This window comes from Anthonomus grandis, chromosome 16 (assembly GCF_022605725.1).
Source record: "Anthonomus grandis grandis chromosome 16, icAntGran1.3, whole genome shotgun sequence".
NCBI lineage: Eukaryota > Metazoa > Arthropoda > Insecta > Coleoptera > Curculionidae > Anthonomus > Anthonomus grandis.
In genome coordinates, this window is record NC_065561.1 from 21,802,160 (window position 1) to 21,823,811 (window position 21,652).

At 34.3% G+C, this 21,652-nt stretch overlaps 2 protein-coding genes across 4 annotated transcripts; one reads left to right on the forward strand and one right to left on the reverse strand.

The window, feature by feature from the left end:
* The first annotated feature begins 14 nt into the window (after positions 1 to 14).
* LOC126745729 (SAP domain-containing ribonucleoprotein) lies at positions 15 to 8,522 on the forward strand. Its single transcript, XM_050453709.1, has 5 exons — positions 15 to 174; positions 283 to 426; positions 483 to 788; positions 873 to 1,007; positions 8,051 to 8,522. The coding sequence occupies exons 1-5, from the start codon at positions 118 to 120 to the stop codon at positions 8,261 to 8,263; spliced, it is 855 nt and encodes a 284-aa protein (XP_050309666.1). The 5' UTR covers positions 15 to 117; the 3' UTR covers positions 8,264 to 8,522.
* LOC126745727 (zinc finger protein 436-like) lies at positions 8,506 to 21,652 on the reverse strand. Of its 3 annotated transcripts, none has more exons than XM_050453707.1 (10): positions 21,391 to 21,652; positions 16,710 to 16,844; positions 16,454 to 16,654; positions 16,197 to 16,401; positions 15,876 to 16,060; positions 13,079 to 13,365; positions 12,603 to 12,803; positions 12,367 to 12,498; positions 12,086 to 12,311; positions 8,506 to 8,630 (listed from the first exon to the last, which is right to left on the reverse strand). In XM_050453707.1, the coding sequence occupies exons 1-10, from the start codon at positions 21,547 to 21,549 to the stop codon at positions 8,547 to 8,549; spliced, it is 1,815 nt and encodes a 604-aa protein (XP_050309664.1). In that variant the 5' UTR covers positions 21,550 to 21,652; the 3' UTR covers positions 8,506 to 8,546. The 3 variants fall into 3 exon arrangements, with proteins under 3 accessions (XP_050309664.1, XP_050309662.1, XP_050309663.1); XM_050453705.1 differs by having other exon boundaries at positions 15,876 to 16,085; positions 16,138 to 16,401; positions 21,391 to 21,650; XM_050453706.1 differs by having other exon boundaries at positions 12,072 to 12,311; positions 15,876 to 16,085; positions 16,138 to 16,401; positions 21,391 to 21,649.

Genomic DNA, 21,652 nt, shown 5'->3' on the forward strand with positions numbered 1-21,652 from the left:
ATAAACGTCAATGTCAATGTCACTACTGACTCAGTTGTCAACCCCGCTCATAGGAATATTGCCGTTTGTTTGGAAAACACGAAAATCAAATTGATCTGCATTTAATTAAAAGCCGAAATGGCCGAAGAAAATGGAGAATCAGGTACTAGCACCTTGGACATATCAAAGTTAAAGGTAAATTAACCGAAAAATGGCAAAAAAATAATCCTGAAACCGGTCTATTTGTCCAATCAATGTGCCCCAAAATCTAGGACGTTTCAGCTCAAAGTTATTACTTTTCAGGTTCCGGATTTAAAAAAAGAACTAAAAAGTCGTGGTTTAAGCACTACCGGTAACAAAAACGACTTAGTAGAAAGGCTCCAGACAGCCCTAAAATCATCCGACATCATTTCCAATGACACTCTAAACGAGGAAGATCTTTTAAATGTAAGCAGTTCCAAGAGTTTTGGTAAGTTTCTACAGTTCTTATGTTTTTTTTTCAGGAGGAAGATGACGACGATGTCCACCTTGATGAAAAAGAAGAATCGATAATAGGAGACCTGGACAGTGACTTAAGCGATTTGCCAAGAGCTGAAAAACGCAAATCTCAGCCCGAGAGTGCTAAAGTACAATCAGAGAGTGGACCTCCCAAAAAGGTGATTTTGAAAAGAAATACACAAGAACCGGTGGCAAAAGTAGTCTCTAAGGTGTCCGAAGAAAAAGTGAATGTTCTCTCTGATGAAGGAAAGCCTGCAGAAAATGATGATGGGAAAAAGGTTATTAAACTATCTGAGTTATCTGTTAAAGAGGTAAGCAACTCTTCTATTAAGGCATTCTCAATGTACTTTTTATTTGTTGTTCTACCTTAAAAATTGTAATAATAATTTTTATAGAGACTAGAAATGAGAGCAAAAAAATTTGGAGTGTCCTCTTTAGGAGACGAGGCCAAGAAACTTGCCAGAGCCGAGCGGTTCGGACAGACTTCAAACAGTTCAAATTCAAACAGTGCAGCCAGTATTACATTGAACGTAAGTGGATTTCCTTCTATGGAGAATTGAATATTTTCATTTTTATTTATTACTGGGCATTCTGAAAGTACCATGAACTAAAGTTAGGTTAGACTCTGATTTGTACTGTATTTTTAAGAAGCTATAGAAAGGGTCAAGGTTTTTTATTTATAAACCTCATAGCCCTAATCATTCAAGTGTTGTTGACGGTTTGTGGAACAGTCTGAAAATCCTGCCTGGAAGTTCATAGCATTATATTCAAGCAACTTTTTTATTATCGCAACAAGTGATTGATGAAATGGTTACTTCTTTAAAGTCCTTACAAACCACCATTTGTTCAAACATTCCTTGTAGTTCTACTTTAAAACCAAGAGCATTAGTCTGCGACCTACAAGTTATACAGTCTATTGGTTCCATAATAACTCTAGAAACTTTTACATTTTAATCATCAGCAACCACTAAAAAATTAGATCTACTTAAATACAATTCACATCAGAACCTTGCAGCATCTTTTGAATATAAATTGTGCAATTTTCACTCCCAAAATTTTAGTTCCAAGTGGCTTCTAAGCTGCTCAAGAGTATTCTTTTCCAACTGTATCAAAAGTCTTGAAGAAGTCTATGTAAATAGAATCCATCTGAAGGAACTTTTTGTACTTTACTACCTGAAGGTAGTAAAAATATTGTGTTTCTTCCAGGCAGTTGAACTCCTGATCTGCCAAGATACAGAAGTCATATATTTCTTTAAGGCAGTTCACTTAATACAATGGTCCTCGACTGCCTGGAAGAAATATTTAATTTTTTTATCTTGGCAGATCAGGAGTTCAACTGTCTGGAATAATTTGAAGAATTTGCTGGCAGTTGTGGCATCTTTAAGGAATTTTAGATTAAATTAATCAGCAACAAAAATACGTGGGAAGTAATAAGTGAAAAAAAGCCAAAAAATTATGAGAGTTTTAATCCAATAACAGTAAAAAGGATAACAAAAAAATAAAATATTGTTTCTCTATTTTTCTGGCTCCTTTTGTTTAGCCAGATTCTAGAGTTATTGACGATTTGATTAATAGCATATCAAACAGTAAAATAAAATACATTTGGCCTAAGTAATAAATTAATAAAAAGCAGTAATCAACCTTAAGGTAATGTTCCCTCAGAACTTCAAAGATCTGTCTAGTATGGGCGAAACAAAAAAAAACTTCCTTTAGGCCGTTAGTAAACAGTTCAAAGATGAAATAAGTCTGGCCAAAAGAATGAAGAAGAAAAAGAATCAAGCCTGGAATAAGTCCAGTTGATGTTTCTCTTCAAGGCAGTTCGGTTAATACAGTCACTCTCAACTGCCTGGAATAATTTGAAGAATTTCAACAAAAATATGTGGAAAATAATAAGTGAAGGAAAGCCAAACCATAAAGAGAATTTTAATACAAACTCAAACTCAAAAATGCTTTATTCTCAATATGAACATAGAAGTTGTAGCCAACAGACTGTACATTAAAGGAATAAAAACGAGAAACTAATTTAAAATTATATTAAACCTGGAAAAATACTTAAATGCTAATCATTAAAAAATTCACCTAAACTATAGTACGCTTTACTAGCAAGAAATATTTTCGTCCTTGTACGTAGGCTTCTTTCAGTCTTAAGTTGTCTTATTTCTAGTGGAAGTTTATTAAACAGCTTTCTACCTCCATATATGATAGAGCTACGGACAAGTTCAAAATGATGTATGGGTAGCCTCAACAAATAATTTTGTAATGTATTATAGTGGCTTCCTAAGTGGAGTTCCTGTTTATATTTTTTAAAAACTAAGCAAACTATTTCCAAAATAAAAATACAACACAGGGTTAAAATATTATGACTTAGAAAAAGCGGGCGGCATGAGTAGTGTTGCCGCTGAGATGAGACGATACGAGAGAAGACCCTCTCTCGTCTCATCTCGTCGGACGAGAGAAAATTATTCTCTTGTCTCGACGAGAGGACGATATTCTCGTCCGAGAGAAGCTTTCTCTCGTCTCGTCTCTCGCTTCTCTCGTACCTCTCGTTAAAACATAACAAAAATACCAAAAAATAAATAAAGACAGGACGCTGATCTATACAGGGTGATTTAAAGGTGAGCGGCATCCTGTCGAGGGTGTAATCCTTGCATAAAAATAAAAAAAAAATTAATTTAATACTTTAATTGCCATCAAAGTATGATCAAAAGAACTCATATTTACCTTCAATATTACTAGAAAATTTATAGAGAAGGCGGAATTGACCCAACTTAACAAAGAAATAATCCCCTCATAAAATATGCATATATTATTCCTAATGGTTGATAGATGGTTCTGAACTTGGGGTTTTTCCGTCTTGCCCGCTTTGTCTTATTTAGCCAAACTGATGGGGAAAACCAAGCGTTAGCTAGTTATATCTGTGGTTAAAGTGACGCCAATCTTCCAAAACCGAGGTCTCTGAATCTAATAGGCTTTTATCAAGCCGACAGAGTGTTTACGAAATTAGGTACATAAACCCACATTTTGTAAATAAAACACCTACATTTATTATTAGCGTATCGGTACAGAGTACTAAAAGTTATGCTTTTCAAGTACCTATTTGAGACGAGAATCTCTCGTCTCTTGCGGCAACACTAGACATGAGTCACGAGGCTTGGCCCCACATAGATATCTAATGGCCCTTTTCTGGAGTACAAACACTGAACTAAAAAGTGAATTTGAACATGAACCCCAAAAGCAAATTCCATATCGAAGGTGCGACTCGATAATCGCGAAGTATGCAGATCTGGCGATGGAGATATTAAGACCGGTGGCAATAACCCTTAGGGCGTAGCAGCCTGATGAGACTTTTCTACATACATTCACAATATGGTCTTCAAATTTGAGGAACTTGTCTATGGAAAGACCCAAAAACTTACTGAACGGTGGCATGGTGATGGCTTCATTATTTAAACATATATCATTTGTATTACATTTAAAATTAAGGATATTTGTTTTGGAAACATTAAATGTCAACAAATTTGCATCACACCAGTCTTTTATTTTTAACAAATCTGCACGTATATTGGCCTCCATTTGAGAAACATCAGAGTCGTGCCAGAGGATGGTGGCAAACAATGTAAATTTGCCAGTTACCTGCAGTTGTGGCAGATCGTTCACATAAATGAGAAAAAGTAAAGGACCAAGTGTACTGATCCTTGCGGAACACCCACATTTATATTAAGTTCCTTAGAGATACCACCATTAAATTTGACAGCCTGGACACGATTTGATAAGTAGGAACGAAACCACTCAAGGGCAGTTCCTCTGAAACCATAGAGCTCCAGTTTCATCAGCAGCACTCTGTGACTCACGCAGTCAAATGCCTTGGACAAGTCACACAATACCGCTGCTGCAACTTCACCAACATTCAGTCGGTTGTACAGGTGCTCTAGAAAGAACTGACTCGGCCAAGACTTGCAAAGCAACAAGAGGTAAAGTAGAAAATATTTTAACATTAACTGTTTAAGCTCTTCTACACTTGTGGAGGCAAAAAAGAAAGATTCGGCTACTACCACATTGCTGAGATAGCTCCTGGGATCTATTTTTTGTGAGAGATTGGCTGCAAGGTTACTAGCAATGTCACAAAATTTCAAAAAAACAAATTGCCTTAAACAATTCTTTTCCGTTAAAATCTATTCATAAATTATACAATAAATATAAGTTTTCATTCAAACAAATATTAAAGCTAAAGTTACCTACAGATCTTTGACATATTTTGGTACAATCTCTGATATTTTGGGCCGTTTTTTTCAAAAATATAAGGAATTACCTCATTTAAAACTAGTAACACACTTAAAAGTCATATTGTTAAGGTTAAGGATAAGGTGGACCCGCTCACTTCATCGGGGATATATGAAATTAAATGCGTTGAATGCCCCGCAGTGTACATTGGACAATCTGGCAGGAAAGTGGCAACGCGTATTAAAGAACATAAATCCCAGTTTGATAAACATATTAACACCGATATTGTAGTGAGCAAGTCAGCTTTTGCCAACCACTCATTAGAAAGTAGACACACTTTCCCGCCCGAAGAAAATATCAGAATTCTACATAAATGTGATAAAGGTAGAAAGCTCGATCTCTTAGAGACGATGGAGATTAATAAAGCCATAAAAAGTCCCGATTTTGTATGTGTGAACGACAAAATTACGGGACAGAATCATTTTATTTTTAACAATATTAACTGTACATCTTCATCGCCTACAACGAGTACCATTGCTACAGACGTAGCGCCATCCAATAACCAACTATAGAACTCCGCACCATCAGAATATATAAAATTTGCAACTAACTTAACTTCACTCTAGTAAATTAATGTGTTTTATTGTAGATGTCACAATGTGTATTAATTGTAAAATTTTTAATCTTTGTACCTATTTGGAATGTTTTGTTTGTATACAATTAGAGTTCGTTTACGTGTATGTATGTGTATCGTCCTATTTCTGGTAAGGGAAAACCTTATTTTTTATTGTAATTTTATTTTAAATTAATAATTTTTTAAGGTCTGATGATGCCCTAACCGGGTGAAACATATGTAACCGTTATTTAAATTATATAGATGCTGTAGATTTTGAGAGTTTTTTCGTTCCTGCTTTTGACAGTAGAAGGAATTAAGGACATTGGAATCTAAGGTACTTGGAATAACCAAGACATTATTTTTGCCCCTTAGCTCATTTAAAATCTTCCAAGAGTCTTTTGCTCTGTTGGAGGAATTATTTATCCTCCTTTGAAAGTAGGTCCACTTAGCCATTCTGATTGAGTTTCTGTAAATCTTGCGGTATAATAATTTAAAAATGTTGCATTGTTCATAGCGTATTTCCTAATGTAAAAAAGGGAGCGCATATTTTTCCCAGATACTCGTAAACCCTTAGTATATTATATCGTTTCTTAATATTGACAACAGGAAAAGCAGTGTTAAAATTGTTTAATACTATTTGGTGAAAGCTATGCAGTGGGTTAACAGTAGTCAATACAATTCCGACTTGACATATTGCAAAGCAAAGAGAATTTGCGGAAATTAGCTCTAGTATAAAGTCTATCGGGTCCAAACTTATTCTCATTAGCTGCACTATTAAGCTTTACTAATCCCACTATTGCCTCATGGTCAGACAAACCGGCATTGATTGTTGTACATTGATTTTCGTGTTGGTTAAAATTCGTACAGAAGTAATCTATCAGTGAGGAAGAAAATGCTGAAATCCGGGTTGGCTGATCCACGTGCATCTTAAAATTAAATGAGTTTAACAGATTAAAAATCTGATTCGATTTGATCCATTAGATTTGTCTAAAAAATTTACATTAAGATCGCCAGTCAGAATCCGAAATTTCACTTAAGAGGATCTCCAACTTTTCTAAAAACAAATCTAAATTACCAGATGGAGATCGATACAATCCTAAAATATACAAATTTAACTTACTGCTAAATACAATAGAAAACTCGCACACCTTTTCAATCAATAGATGATCAAATCTGTCAATAGTAATAAACACAAATTTAGTTAAAAAAGCTTTCATAATAAGAGTACCACCATGTGTATATTGCTTGCGTGAAAATTTGGAAATTAGTACATAACCAGGGATATCAATAGGCTCGTCAGACCTCAACCAGTGTTCAACAAGAATTAACACACTAGGAAAGTTAACCGATTCTAAAAATAGTTCCAATTCGCTAACTTTTGAACGCACAGATTGAACATTAAGAAATGCTAGCGCAACTTGATTATGGTAGGAGTTTCTATTAAAAAAGAAAATCCAATAGCAAGGGTGTCTATAGATTGGTCTAGTTGAGGCGTAACCAAAGACCTATCTTCGATCAAGGGTGTATCGCTGATTATCCCACTGTTGCTAATACCTAAAGATGCTAATACCAATTTGGATGACAGAAAAGTATTTTTAACATATAAAGATAAAAGTTTGCACATAGATTTGGCAGAGTGACGGTACCTAAAATTTTGTCTGACATCAGTAATTATTCTCACAGAAAAGTTACGGTTACAGATGAAAGAATTTCTAAAATGAATTGTATTGTAATATCTGCTTTTTGAGCACTTATTAAAATAGCATTTAATACAAACAATTACATTAGTTATCGATAGCAAGGATTTTATTTGGGAAAGAGATGGCAATGTACAAGAAAAATCAAGACCAACAACAACAACATCATTCTTCGTATAGTTAACAATTAGAGTAAACGCATAATTACATAAGGGCTGAGCTGTAACATTACTAAACACATAACTACAGGTGTTGTATGACGAGCTCAGAATACCTGAGAGAAGAGAAGAGAAACCTCTAGCACTAGAATCACCATAAATAAGTACATTTGATTTTGCTCGTGGGTTGAAATGCGCTTTTGCTAAGCAGTTTGTAGATTTGTAGTCGTCAAATCTTTTAAGTTACTGCTAGCGTTTCTATTTAGAGACAGGATATCCTTCTCCGCTTCAAGAGTTTTAATTGATGTTAACATGTGCGTATTAATACAATTTAAGCTTTCATTCTCTGTCTGTATACTCTTAATCTTGTTTTTGTGATATTCAGTTTCCTTTTCAAGCATTGTAATGGTATTAATCAAATTTTGATTAAGATCACTTGGCTCTTAACTCCAATAACAATAAATGATTTTAATAACTTTTTTACATTTTTGCCATTAGGTATAACAAAAAAAAACATAAATTTTGATAAAAAGGAAGCTGTAGAACTGTTGAGCCAGATTCCAGAGTTATCCGATTCGATTAATGGCGTATCAAACAGTAAAATAAAGTACATTTGGCCTTAGTAATAAATTCATAAAAATAATAACAGATGCCAAGTTGAACGAACTCAGTTTCTACTCTTGATTTATATCATATAGTGTTGTTCTCTGCTTGTTTTTTGTTCTTTTTATTAGTGAATACCCAAGTGAATCTGATGATGCTTAGTATGGGCGAAACACTGTGACTTGGAGTTTTTTACTATTTAATACAAATACTATTTTAAATGTTGATTTAAGGGCATGACAAATGATGATGCTCAAAACTTTGTTAAAAATTTTCAGGGTACAAGCACAAACATCGACGTGCTAAAACAACGTGCGGCACGATTCGGCGGTTCGGTATCGAGCGTGATCTCCAGTTTAGAAGTGAAAGAAAAATTGGAAAAACGAAAGGAACGGTTCGGCGGCGGCGGTACCATCAACGGAAAGAGTTCGACCGATATTGAAGCGGCCAAAGCGGCGAGGTTGGAACGGTTTAAAACGACGGTGAAATAGTACTGTGCCAAATTAAAAAAAAAAAAACGGTTTCTTTGTAAATTGTTGTAGTTAAATCGCTGTAATAACTAAGACCTTATCTTTAAAGTAAGATATATGTATTTTTGACGGACTAAAACAAAACGAGGATTTTCTCTTTAGTGGTATTGTTTTTTAAGCACCAAGAAATGTTTATATATGTTTTCTTAATTTGTCGATAAGTTTTCATACTTGCTAATATAATTTGGAATAAAAATAAGTGATTTTCTGAGGAGAATAACTTGCTCCTTTTATTGAGAATAAATTATACAACACAATAGATGTTTCCTAAGGAACCTCTTAAATTTGATTTAACGCCTGCACTTGGATTGTTTGGTTGTCGGAAGTTCTGCAAAAAAAAAAACGTGTTAAGTTTAGGAATTGTCGGAATAGGGTCCAAATGTCGACGTTTTTATAGTCATCATCGTCATCAGGACACTTTTACGAAACTAATAAGGACGTCCTGAGGAACGCTGAGAAATAAGGGATTTTTAACAGAAGGATGTCCGGAAAGTGCAATCTTGTAATAAGGACGATAGCTGACCTAATTTTGAACATTTCAATGCATTTTTACAATAATTCCCAAATTTCACAGTAAATCAATTAATAAAGCCTATTGTTTTCAAAGTTTATTTTGGTTTGTCTAACGTTTATGTAATCAAATACCGTGAATTTCAAGCATCTGGGTTAACTGAGACATGTAAATTAATTGTTTCGATAAGAAGTTTCTTGTACATGAAATTTCTCAATTATTTATGTCCGACTCCCATTTAAAGTCAAGTAACTCCTAAAGTTATTGACACAATGATGGTATATCAATGTTCTCAAAAGGTTTTGACAAGAGGTTTTTGAGTTACCGAGGTTCTTACGCGAGAATTGGTTGTACAAGGATATGGTTGCCTTTACAAGTTAATAAATAACTCGGCGAGTTGTTAAGTTATTGTGCAGTTGCAATAAAACACTTGAATGAAATTGCTTTTATCGTTTAAACTCTTAAAAATACGTTAAAGGTATTTCTCTTGAATTTAAGGCATCATTCATGTCTATGCCTGGAGAATTCTCTAGTTACCTAAAAAGAGGCATACAGTTGCTTAAAGTAGTTGAAAAATCACTTTAACTGCCTTAAAAAAATTAGAAACTGGTTCCAACTACCTGGAAGAAGTCAACAAGTTACCTAAAGTAGTTAGAAAATGACTTTAACTGCCATTGACGTAGCTAGGGCTGTTTTGATTGGGGTACTTTTTTTGCCACTTTTCTCAACAAATTCTAACTTTGATTTAGTATATCTTCAGAAATAATGCGAATATTTTTAAAGGGTTTTTAGTCAAAAAAAGGGCATTTCTTACTAAACGATTTCACATACAAACGATTCTTGTACCTTGAAAATTTTTTGAGTTTGAGGGAATTATGTCAAACAAGGTCCCAGAGCCACCTAATTTGAAGTTGATATGGCAAATACGAGATTTTTATTTATTAGGCGACATTTTTTGTCATAACTTGGAAACCGCTTAAGGTATTCTCATAATTTTTTTACCTCATTATAATGTGATTCCTGAGGATGGATTTGAGGGTAAAAACGTCATTCTGGGTTAAAAATTGACGTGGCTAGGGCTGTTTTTGTTAGAGCAATTTTTTTTTCTACCTTTATTGATAAATTCTGACTTTACTTGAGGATATCTTAAGAAATAGTGGGAATATTCTTAAATGGTTTTTACTCCAAGAAAAGGCATTTCTTATCAAACAATTTCGTATAAGAACGATTCTTGTACCTCAAAAACTTTTTGAGTTAGAAGGAATTTTGTCCAACAAGTTCTGAAACCCACCTAATTTGAGGTTTTTAGAACCATATTGCAAATACAAGATTTTTATTCATTAGCCGACATTTTTGGTCATAACTTGGAAACCGATTAAGATATCCTCATAATTTTTTTACATCATTATAATGTGATTCCTGAGGATGGATTTGAGGGTCTAAACGTCATTCTAGATTAAAAATTGACGTGACTAAGGCTGTTTTGGTTTAGGGAATTTTTTTTGCTATCTTTATTGATAAATTTTGACTTTCTTGAAGAATATCTTCAGAAATAGTGGGAATATTCTTGAAAGGTTTTTACTCCAAGAAAAAGCATTTCTTATCAAACAATTTCGTATAAGAACGATTCTTGTACCTCAAAAACTTTTTGAGTTAGAAGGAATTTTGTCCAACAAGTTCCGAAACCCACCTATTTTGAAGTTTTTAGAACCATATTGCAATTACATGATTTTCATTTATTAGCCGACATTTTTGGTCATAACTTGGAAACCGCTTAAGATATTCTCATAATTTTTTTTCCTCATTATAATGTGATTCCTGAGGATGGATTTAACGGTAAAAACGCCATTCTAGATTAAAAATTAAGGTAGCTAAAGCTATTTTGGTGAGGGCAGTTTATTTTGCTATCTTTATTGATAAATTCTGACTTTCTTGAAGAATATCTTCAGAAATAGTGGGAATATTCTTGAAAGGTTTTTACTCCAAGAAAAAGCATTTCTTATCAAACAATTTCGTATAAGAACGATTCTTGTACCTCAAAAATTTTTTGAGTTAGAAGGAATTTTGTCCAACAAGTGCCGAAACCCACCTGATTTGAAGTTTTTAGAACCATATGGCAAATACAAGATTTTTATTTATTAGCCGACATTTTTGGTCATAAGTTGGAAACCGCTTAAGATATTGTCATAATTTTTTTACCTCATTATAATGGGATTCCTGAGGATGGATTTGAGGGTAAAAACGTCATTCTAGATTAAAAATTGAGGTAGCTAAGGCTGTTTTGGTGAAGGCAATTTTTTTTGCTACCTTTATTGATAAATTCTGACTTTATTTGAGAATATCTTAAGAAAAAGTGGGAATATTCTTAAAAGGTTATTACTCCAAGAAAAAGCATTTCTTATCAAACGATTTCGTATAAGAACGATTTTTGTACCTCTAAAACTTTTTGAGTTAGAAGGAATTTTGTCCAACAAGTTCCGAAACCCAGCTAATTTGAAGTTTTTAGAACCATATTGAAATTACAAGATTTTCATTTATTAGCCGATATTTTTGGTCATAACTTGGAAACCGCTTAAGATATTCTCATATTTTTTTTACCTCATTATAATGGGATTCCTGAGGATGGATTTGAGGGTAAAAACGTCACTCTGAGTTAAAAATTGACGTAGCTAGGGCTGTTTTGGTTAGGGGAATTTTTTTTGCTACCTTTATTGATAAATTCTGACTTTCTTTAAGGATATCTTAAGAAATAGTGGGAATATTCTTAAATGGTTTTTACTCCAAGAAAAGGCATTTCTTATCAAACAATTTCGTATAAGAACGATTCTTGTACCTCAAAAACTTTTTGAGTTAGAAGGAATTTTATCCAACAAGTTCCGAAACCCACCTGATTTGAAGTTCTTAGAACCATATGGCAAATACAAGATTTTCATTAATTAGCCGACATTTTTGGTCATAACTTGGAAACCGTTTAAGATATCCTCATAATTGTTTTACCTCATTATAATGGCAATCCTGACGATAAATTTCAGGGTAAAAACGTCATCCTAGATTAAAAATTGACGTAGCTAAGGCTATTTTGATTAGGGCAATTTTTTTGCTACCTTCATCGAAAAATTCCAACTTTCCTTCCTGAGAATATCTTAAGAAATAGCGAAAACATTTAATATCAAAACTGAGTCAGCTGTTATTCCCTTAAAGGATTGCACTTACCAATATATAATAATTTACAAATAAATAAAATCATCTCTTTCTTACATAATCTCCGTCACCTGCATGGTCTCAATATGTTCCAAATCTTCGTCTTTTAACTCAATGGTGGCACCTTGAATGGCGTGCACGTCTAAAATATGCGAATTAAACGCGCTGTCGTCCTCGAAATTTTTATTGCACAATTTGCACGTATACTGCACCGTTTGCACCTCTTCTTCGTTTTTAGAGGGGTCGTTCACTATGTGGCTCCTTATGTGAACTTTTAGGCTGTTACTAAAACCGAACCTGAAAAACGATTAATAAAGAATTAATTGTTACTAGTTGTATAGTATTCGCTCACTTTTTGCCGCATATTTCGCAGGCGTAAGGTTTCTCCCCCGTATGGACTTTTAGGTGGGCCGACAATTGTCCGGAGGAGGCAAATCCCATATCGCAAATTTTGCATAAGTACGGTCTGTCTCCAGTATGAGTCCTAAAGTTTATGGTGAATTTTATATTATGTGTAACTGTGGAAGATTTCTTTAATTTAAATACTAAAAAAAAAGGTGAGAGCTCAGTAGATCGTTTCAAACTCACCTTATATGTATCGTGAGACTTTCCTGTCTAGTAAAGGACTTGCCGCACTCGCACTTATAAGGCCTCTCCCCCGTATGAGTTCTCGAGTGCAGTGCCAAGGTACTTGAACCGGAAAACGACTTTCCACACACCAAACAGACGTAAGGACGGTCCCCTGTATGCGTACGCATATGTACAGAAATGTAACCTGACTGGCTGAACCTACGAATTACAATTTGTATATATTACAAAAACGAAGAGGGTGCGGAAACCAACGCCAATAGCAAAAATTACGAGTTGAAAAGAGAACGATAGCGTTTCTGCACGCAAGTGTAAGCGGGGAACCGACTAAGCAGCGTTGTCGCGCTCTCTTTTTAACTTTGAGGAAAATAATAAAATTTACAGCAGTTAAGAAAACAATTTGCCCGCCCTGTATATCAATATTTAGTTTACGTTTAAAAAACTATTAATACACGTGTCCAATTAAGGTCGCTTACCCTTTATTACAGACGGGACAATGGTAAGGCTTCTCTTTGGTGTGCACCCTAATATGTTTGGCCAAATTGCACTGTTGCGTGAACGTTTTACTGCAAATGTGACAAGAATACGGACGTTCCCCTGTATGTGACCGTATGTGAATTTGCAAACTTCTACTCTCCACGTACTGTTTCGGACAAAAACTACAACTCAACAGCTTCAGTCCAGTGTGGTATTTCATGTGTTTGTGTAGACTCGAAGACCATTTGAATGCTCTACCGCATACCGAACAAAGATGTGGTTTTCCCTAAAAATTTGTTGTTTATGAACACGATTGAAGGTCTGTTAATAATATAGTTTTAAGTGGTGCATTAGTCTGGATGTCAGATGTTCCCATAAAAAGAAATTGGAGAGAAGTTTCATTTAAAAAAAGGCTTGAATGCTTAGGTGATGTACGGAATGCCATGAAATTACACGTGATTTTCTTCAGAATGTCCGGGACCAGTTATTGTACTATTGTGTGCTAAAAAGGGGGTAAAAAGTCCACTTTTTCACTTTCTACCGCATCTCACCTCTCAGGAACATTCTGGATCATTATGAAATTATACGTTCCTTACGTATTTATGAATTATACAGACGGGAGAGACAATTTCACAGCGATCGTCAAAGATTCATGGCACTCAGGAGGGTTTATATGCTCAAAAGGGGGTAAAAAGTCCACTTTTTCACTTTCTACCGCATCTCACCTCTCAGGAACATTCTGGATCATTATGAAATTATACGTTCCTTACGTATTTATGAATTATACAGACGGGAGAGACAATTTCACAGCGATCGTCAAAGATTCATGGCACTCAAAAGGGTTTATATGCTCAAAAGGGGGTAAAAAGTCCACTTTTTCACTTTCTACCGCATCTCACCTCTCAGGAACATTCTGGATCATTATGAAATTATACGTTCCTTACGTATTTATGAATCATACAGACGGGAGAGATAATTTCAAAGCGATCATCAATGATTCATGGCACTCAGAAGGGTTTATATGCTCAAAAGGGGGTAAAAAATCCACTTTTTCACTTTCTACCGCATCTCACCTCTCAGGAACATTCTGGATCATTATGAAATTGTACGTTCCTTACGTATTTATGACTTATACAGACGGGAGAGTCAATTTCATAGCGATCGTCAAAGATTCATGGCACTCAGAAGGGTTTATATGCTCAAAAGGGTGTAAAAAGTCCATTTTTTCGCTTTCTACCGCATCTCACCTCTCGGGAACATTCTGGATCATTATGAAATTGTACGTTCCTTACGTATTTATGAATTATACAGACGGGAGAGACAATTTCACAGCGATCGTCAAAGATTCATGGCACTCAGGAGGGTTTATATGCTCAAAAGGGGGTGAAAAGTCCACTTTTTCACTTTCTACTGCATCTCACCTCTCAGGAACATTATGGATCATTATGAAATTGTACGTTTCTTACGTATTTATGAATTATACAGACGGGAGAGATAATTTCAAAGCGATCGTCAATGATTCATGGCACTCAGAAGGGTTTATATGCTCAAAAGGGGGTAAAAAGTCAATTTTTTCACTTTCTACCGCATCTCACCTCTCGGTAACATTCTGGATCATTATGAAATTATACGTTCCTTACGTATTTATGAATTATACAGACGGGAGAGACTATTTCATAGCAATCGTCAATGATTCATGTCACTCAGAAGGGTTTATATGCTAAAAATGGGGTAAAAAGTCCATTTTTTCACTTTCTACCGCATCTCACCTCTCGGTAACATTCTGGATCATTATGAAATTGTACGTTTCTTATGTATTTATGAATTATACAGACGGGAGAGATAATTTCAAAGCGATCATCAATGATTCATGGCACTCAGAAGGGTTTATATGCTCAAAAGGGGATAAAAAGTCCACTTTTTCACTTTCTACCGCATCTCACCTCTCGGTAACATTCTGGATCATTATGAAATTGTACGTTTCTTACGTATTTATGAATTATACAGACGGGAGAGACAATTTCACAGCGATCGTCAAAGATTCATGGCACTCAGGAGGGTTTATATGCTCAAAAGGGGGTAAAAAGTCCACTTTTTCACTTTCTACCGCATCTCACCTCTCGGTAACATTCTGGATCATTATGAAATTATACTTTTCTTACGTATTTATGAATCATACAGACGGGAGAGATAATTTCGTAGCGATCGTCAAAGTTTAATTCACATACGTTTTTATAAATTTGAGCCCTTATAGAGGGAGGGAATAAGTATTTAGAAAGAAATATCTAAAATGTCATTATCACTTGATATAAGAAAGAAAGGCATCTCTTAGATATTCTTCTATAATGAATGAAACTATTGAGCGCAGACGTTCCGACAAAAAAAAAATCAATTGAAGATAAATCGGGTGAACCCGCAGGACATTCGAGGTTTCATTCAGAAAATGTCGTCTAGCCTGAGTTCTTAGAATGCCATCAAATTACGACCGATTCTAGAGAATAAGAATAAGAGAATAAGAATTTCTATTTTTAGTCTGTTGTAGTATATGTTTTTTTTTTGTTAATTCTTTAAAGAATAAATAAGTGTAAAACGCACAAATGTCCATGGGATTCGGTTTCTCTTATTCTTAATGAATGCAAGGTTTCATTCAAAATACGCCGCCCAGCCTGGGTGCTCAAATGATGAATAAATGAACGATTTTCAAATGGGCTACCTTACACGTTGTCAGGATTTTATAATTTCTATCTAATAACTACATACTTAACTGACTTGATCTATAATAGTAACACTACATACCTTCATATTTCTCAGTTCTCCCGTGTGTTTCTTCTTGTGTTTACTCAAATTCGAACTTTCCGCAAACGTCATGTCGCACTGGTCGCACCGGTGCGGTTTCTGATCCAAATGGATTTTCCGATGCCGTTTTAAAATGCGCGCCTCCGCGAACGATTTATTGCACACTTTGCACGTATAGTTCAGTTCTAAAGGATGGGTCATTATATGAATCTAAAATTACACTATAATTAGACTATTTTAGAATGTCAATTTCAGCTGGTACCTTTAAATCCACTTTAAGTGGGAACTGGGCGTCGCACCTGGGACACTTGAACATCTTACCTCCCTTTTTATTAAGTGACTTTTTCGGTTCCTGTTTAGGGTTGTCTTTAATTATGTCATCCAGGGTGGCAATGTCGATATTATAATTCGGTAAGTCGTCCTCCGTTGGTGCTATCGCCAGTTGTTCCGAATTGTCATTATCTGATTGATCGATCACTTCAACGTCTTCGATTTTTTCCACGATGGTGTAAAATTCATCTCCGATCTTATCGAATATATTCAGTCAATTTAGTGAATGAAAAAAGTGACTTTGTTACCTCAGTTTTATGGATAACATGCTCCTCACTTTTCACGACAGTCTCATAAGCCACTTCCTTGCAAGGAATTCCGGGATCATCTATCGAAGCATCATCATCTCCGTTAGGAGATGGTGACCTAAATCTCACGTGTTCCGCTAGTTCTTTCTTAGCTTGTTGCCGCTTGCTTTGCTCATTGTTTACATGTTCTTGCAGCCTCGCCTATATCATTATTATGTAGCTGTAGATTTTTTTTAGGGTCAATTTATAAACTTACCTGAAATTCCGGACTCAAGAACTGCTTCAGGATCTTATCAGACTTTTCGATAAGTTGTTTGAAGGTGTAAGCTCTACTGCACTGGAGTACACACTGTACGCACATGAGGTGTGGATAGCCGTCACCTTCTGATACCTTCAAAGGCAAACGTTTATGTAAAGAATTGTAGCTATTATGGGATCAGAAATAATTTCAGTATCCGAATGGTACCCAAAAGTAGTGTTGTAAAATGCTCGAGAATTTATTTTTCGAGAACGTTCCTTGAGCACGAACGAGAATTTTCAGCACATACGAGCATAAATGAAAAAAATGCAAAGGAAACATATTAGGAAAATATCTGAAATTAAAAATGTGTGTGTTTATTTATGTTCTATTGTTCTATATATGACTGATATTTTTCAAAATACAGTCTTGAAAGAATCGATTTTCATTAATTTTGATAGAAAATGGCCAACTTTAAAATTTTTTCCTGGTAAAACTGTTGACTATAAAATTATTTTTTTAGCATTTCTGCAATTTTTGGGACCTCCTGAATCGTTTGGTACTACTGGAAGATTCGTGCGACTTATATTTTTCGAGATACAGCCTTGAGAAAAATTCGATTTTCATCAATTTTGATCGAAAATGACCAACTTTGAATTTTTTTTCTGGTTAAACTGTTGATTCTAAAATTATTTTTTCCGAATTTCTAGAATATTTCAGACCTTCTGAATCGTTTGGCACTACTGGGAAAGTCGTACCATTGATATTTTCCGAGATACAGACTTGCGAAAAAAATAGATTTTCATCAATTTTGATCGAAAATGACCAACTTTGAATTTTTTTTCTGGTTAAACTGTTGATTCTAAAATTATTTTTTCCGAATTTCTAGAATATTTCAGACCTACTGAATCGTTTGGCACTACTGGGAAAGTCGTACCATTGATATTTTCTGAGATACAGACTTGCGAAAAAAATCGATTTTCATTAATTTTGATCGAAAATGACCAACTTTGAATTTTTTTTCTGGTTAAACTGTTGATTCTAAAATTATTTTTTCCGAATTTCTAGAATATTTGAGACCTTCTGAATCGTTTGGCACTACTGGGAAAGTCGTACCATTGATATTTTCCGAGATACAGACTTGCGAAAAAAATAGATTTTCATCAATTTTGATCGAAAATGACCAACTTTGAATTTTTTTTCTGGTTAAACTGTTGATTCTAAAATTATTTTTTCCGAATTTCTAGAATATTTCAGACCTACTGAATCGTTTGGCACTACTGGGAAAGTCGTACCATTGATATTTTCTGAGATACAGACTTGCGAAAAAAATCGATTTTCATTAATTTTGATCGAAAATGACCAACTTTGAATTTTTTTTCTGGTTAAACTGTTGATTCTAAAATTATTTTTTCCGAATTTCTAGAATATTTGAGACCTTCTGAATCGTTTGGCACTACTGGGAAAGTCGTACCATTGATATTTTCTGAGATACAGACTTGCGAAAAAAATCGATTTTCATTAATTTTGATCGAAAATGACCAACTTTGAATTTTTTTTCTGGTTAAACTGTTGATTCTAAAATTATTTTTTCCCAATTTCTACAATATTTGAGACCTTCTGAATCGTTTGGCACCACTGGGAAAGTCGTACCATTGATATTTTCCGAGATACAGACTTGCGAAAAAAATCGATTTTCATTAATTTTGATCGAAAATGACCAACTTTGATTTTTTTTCTGGTTAAACTGTTGATTCTAAAATTATTTTTTCCGAATTTCTAGAATATTTGAGACCTTCTGAATCGTTTGGCACTACTGGGAAAGTCGTACCATTGATATTTTCTGAGATACAGACTTGCGAAAAAAATCGATTTTCATTAATTTTGATCGAAAATGACCAACTTTGAATTTTTTTTCTGGTTAAACTGTTGATTCTAAAATTATTTTTTCCGAATTTCTAGAATATTTGAGACCTTCTGAATCGTTTGGCACTACTGGGAAAGTCGTACCATTGATATTTTCTGAGATACAGACTTGCGAAAAAAATCGATTTTCATTAATTTTGATCGAAAATGACCAACTTTGATTTTTTTTTCTGGTTAAACTGTTGATTCTAAAATTATTTTTTCCGAATTTCTAGAATATTTGAGACCTTCTGAATCGTTTGGCACTACTGGGAAAGTCGTACCATTGATATTTTCCGAGATACAGACTTGCGAAAAAAATCGATTTTCATTAATTTTGATCGAAAATGGTCAACTTTGGAATTTTTTCCTGGTAAAACTGTTGGCTGCAAAATTATTTTTTTAACGTTTTTAGAATATTTAAGACCTCCAGAATCGTTTGGTACTACTGGGAAAGTGGTACGACTAATATTTTTCAAGATACAGCCTTGAGAAAAATTCGATTTTCATTAATTTTGATCGAAAATAACCAACTTTGGAATTTTTTCCTGGTAAAACTGTTGACTCCAAAATTATTTTTTTAACGTTTTTAGAATATTTAAGACCTCCAGAATCGTTTGGTACTACTGGGAAAGTGGTACGACTAATATTTTTCAAGATACAGCCTTGAGAAAAATTCGATTTTCATTAATTTTGATCGAAAATGGCCAACTTTGAAATTTTTTGCTGGTACAACTGTTGACTATAAAATTATTTTTTTAGCATTTCTACAATTTTTGGGACCTCCTAAATCGTTTGGTACTACTGGGAGACTCGTGCGACTGATATTTTCCGAGATACAGCATTGAGCAAAAATCGATTTTCATTAATTTTGATCGAAAATGACCAACTTTGAATTTTTTTTCTGGTTAAACTGTTGATTCTAAAATTATTTTTTCCGAATTTCTAGAATATTTGAGACCTTCTGAATCGTTTGGCACTACTGGGAAAGTCGTACCATTGATATTTTCCGAGATACAGACTTGCGAAAAAAATAGATTTTCATTAATTTTGATCGAAAATGACCAACTTTGAATTTTTCTTCTGGTTAAACTGTTGATTCTAAAATTATTTTTTCCGAATTTCTAGAATATTTGAGACCTTCTCAATCGTTTGGCACTACTGGGAAAGTCGTACCATTGATATTTTCCGAGATACAGACTTGCGAAACAATAGATTTTCATTAATTTTGATCGAAAATGACCAACTTTGAATTTTTTTTCTGGTTAAACTGTTGATTCTAAAATTATTTTTTCCGAATTTCTAGAATATTTGAGACCTTCTGAATCGTTTGGCACTACTGGGAAAGTCGTACCATTGATATTTTCCGAGATACAGACTTGCGAAAAAAATAGATTTTCATTAATTTTGATCGAAAATGACCAACTTTGAATTTTTCTTCTGGTTAAACTGTTGATTCTAAAATTATTTTTTCCGAATTTCTAGAATATTTGAGACCTTCTCAATCGTTTGGCACTACTGGGAAAGTCGTACCATTGATATTTTCCGAGATACAGACTTGCGAAACAATAGATTTTCATTAATTTTGATCGAAAATGACCAACTTTGAATTTTTTTTCTGGTTAAACTGTTGATTCTAAAATTATTTTTTCCGAATTTCTAGAATATTTGAGACCTTCTGAATCGTTTGGCACTACTGGGAAAGTCGTACCATTGATATTTTCCGAGATACAGACTTGCGAAAAAAATAGATTTTCATTAATTTTGATCGAAAATGACCAACTTTGAATTTTTCTTCTGGTTAAACTGTTGATTCTAAAATTATTTTTTCCGAATTTCTAGAATATTTGAGACCTTCTCAATCGTTTGGCACTACTGGGAAAGTCGTACCATTGATATTTTCCGAGATACAGACTTGCGAAAAAAATAGATTTTCATCAATTTTGATCGAAAATGACCAACTTTGAATTTTTTTCTGGTTAAACTGTTGACTCTCAAATTATTTTTTCAATGTTTCTAAAATTTATTTTTATTAATTTATTAATTTATTGACAATGAATCCTTTGAAAACAGTTGGTATGTTTCAAATGTTGCCTCCCCACATACAATCGAGTTCAATTCTTATAGCATATGTCTACAAATTTAGGTACATTTATCAGGATCTAACATCTAAAACTTCTTGCAACAAATAGTTAGTCTCCCGGGCTCACAACATCATTGATTTGTTCAAGATCAGAAATGATACAGGTGCCTTATAAGCTGTTTGCGGAAACTTAAACATAAACTTTGATGGGACATTCCGGAGATGTGCATTAAGTCTTTATTCTCGGGGACATTTATTTTGTAGGTTATGTTACAAGTTCTGGCTGGAAGGATGACTGCAGCTATTGCTTGAAAGAAGTTTAACCCTATTGTGAGACTGAAGCATTATTGAGGTAATTAATGATTGTCTGCTACGTTGATTAATGGGAATTGAGTTAAATAAATAGAGTAAGTACCAAAAAAAGCAAAGACAAAAGAGATTTTCCAGAAGTTTTATTTCATATTTAATGCTGTTATCTGTAGTAATTTATTGCATAAATCCAGGTAACCCAGCACAATCCAGGAAACCCCCCCAATAAGTCTTATAACAATAAAAAGGAAACTGAGAGAAATTATTAAATATGTTGGTGCAGATGCTACCCTATCATTTATTGTAAATAAACAAAAAAGAAAACGTCAACAGGAAATTCCTCGCTATCCGCATCTCTCTCTTACCCATACAAATTACAATATAAAATGACATTATTTGTACCTGGATACCGGAGAAACTGGACAGCATTTCGTCGAGACAGGCCCCGTAAAGGGGCTTCATGTCCCCCTTGGACATCAAACAGACCCGACAAATCTTGTTAATCTGCAACGGGGCCGTTAAATACGGCGTCATGTTATTAAAATGCTCGAAATTGGCCATTTTTATGGTATGGCCATAAAAGACGTCTGTCTTTTACATGAAACGTACGTCGAAACGAAACACACAACTTTATTATACGCGACACACGGCACAAAATGGCCGC

What these genes read in the sequence shown, in the direction of transcription:
- LOC126745729 (XM_050453709.1), top strand. Translation starts at nt 118, where the DNA reads ATGGCCGAAGAAAATGGAGAATCAGGTACTAGCACCTTGGACATATCA. An exon ending in ACGAGGAAGATCTTTTAAAT is followed by an intron (nt 427 to 482) that starts GTAAGCAGTTCC and finishes TTTTTTTTTCAG; the next exon opens with GAGGAAGATGACGACGATGT. An exon ending in CTGAGTTATCTGTTAAAGAG is followed by an intron (nt 789 to 872) that starts GTAAGCAACTCT and finishes TAATTTTTATAG; the next exon opens with AGACTAGAAATGAGAGCAAA.
- LOC126745727 (XM_050453705.1), bottom strand. Translation starts at nt 21,549, where the DNA reads ATGGCCAATTTCGAGCATTTTAATAACATGACGCCGTATTTAACGGCC. An exon ending in GAGAACTGAGAAATATGAAG is followed by an intron (nt 13,366 to 15,875) that starts GTATGTAGTGTT and finishes ACAAATTTTTAG; the next exon opens with GGAAAACCACATCTTTGTTC. An exon ending in TGTCCCGTCTGTAATAAAGG is followed by an intron (nt 12,804 to 13,078) that starts GTAAGCGACCTT and finishes TGTAATTCGTAG; the next exon opens with GTTCAGCCAGTCAGGTTACA.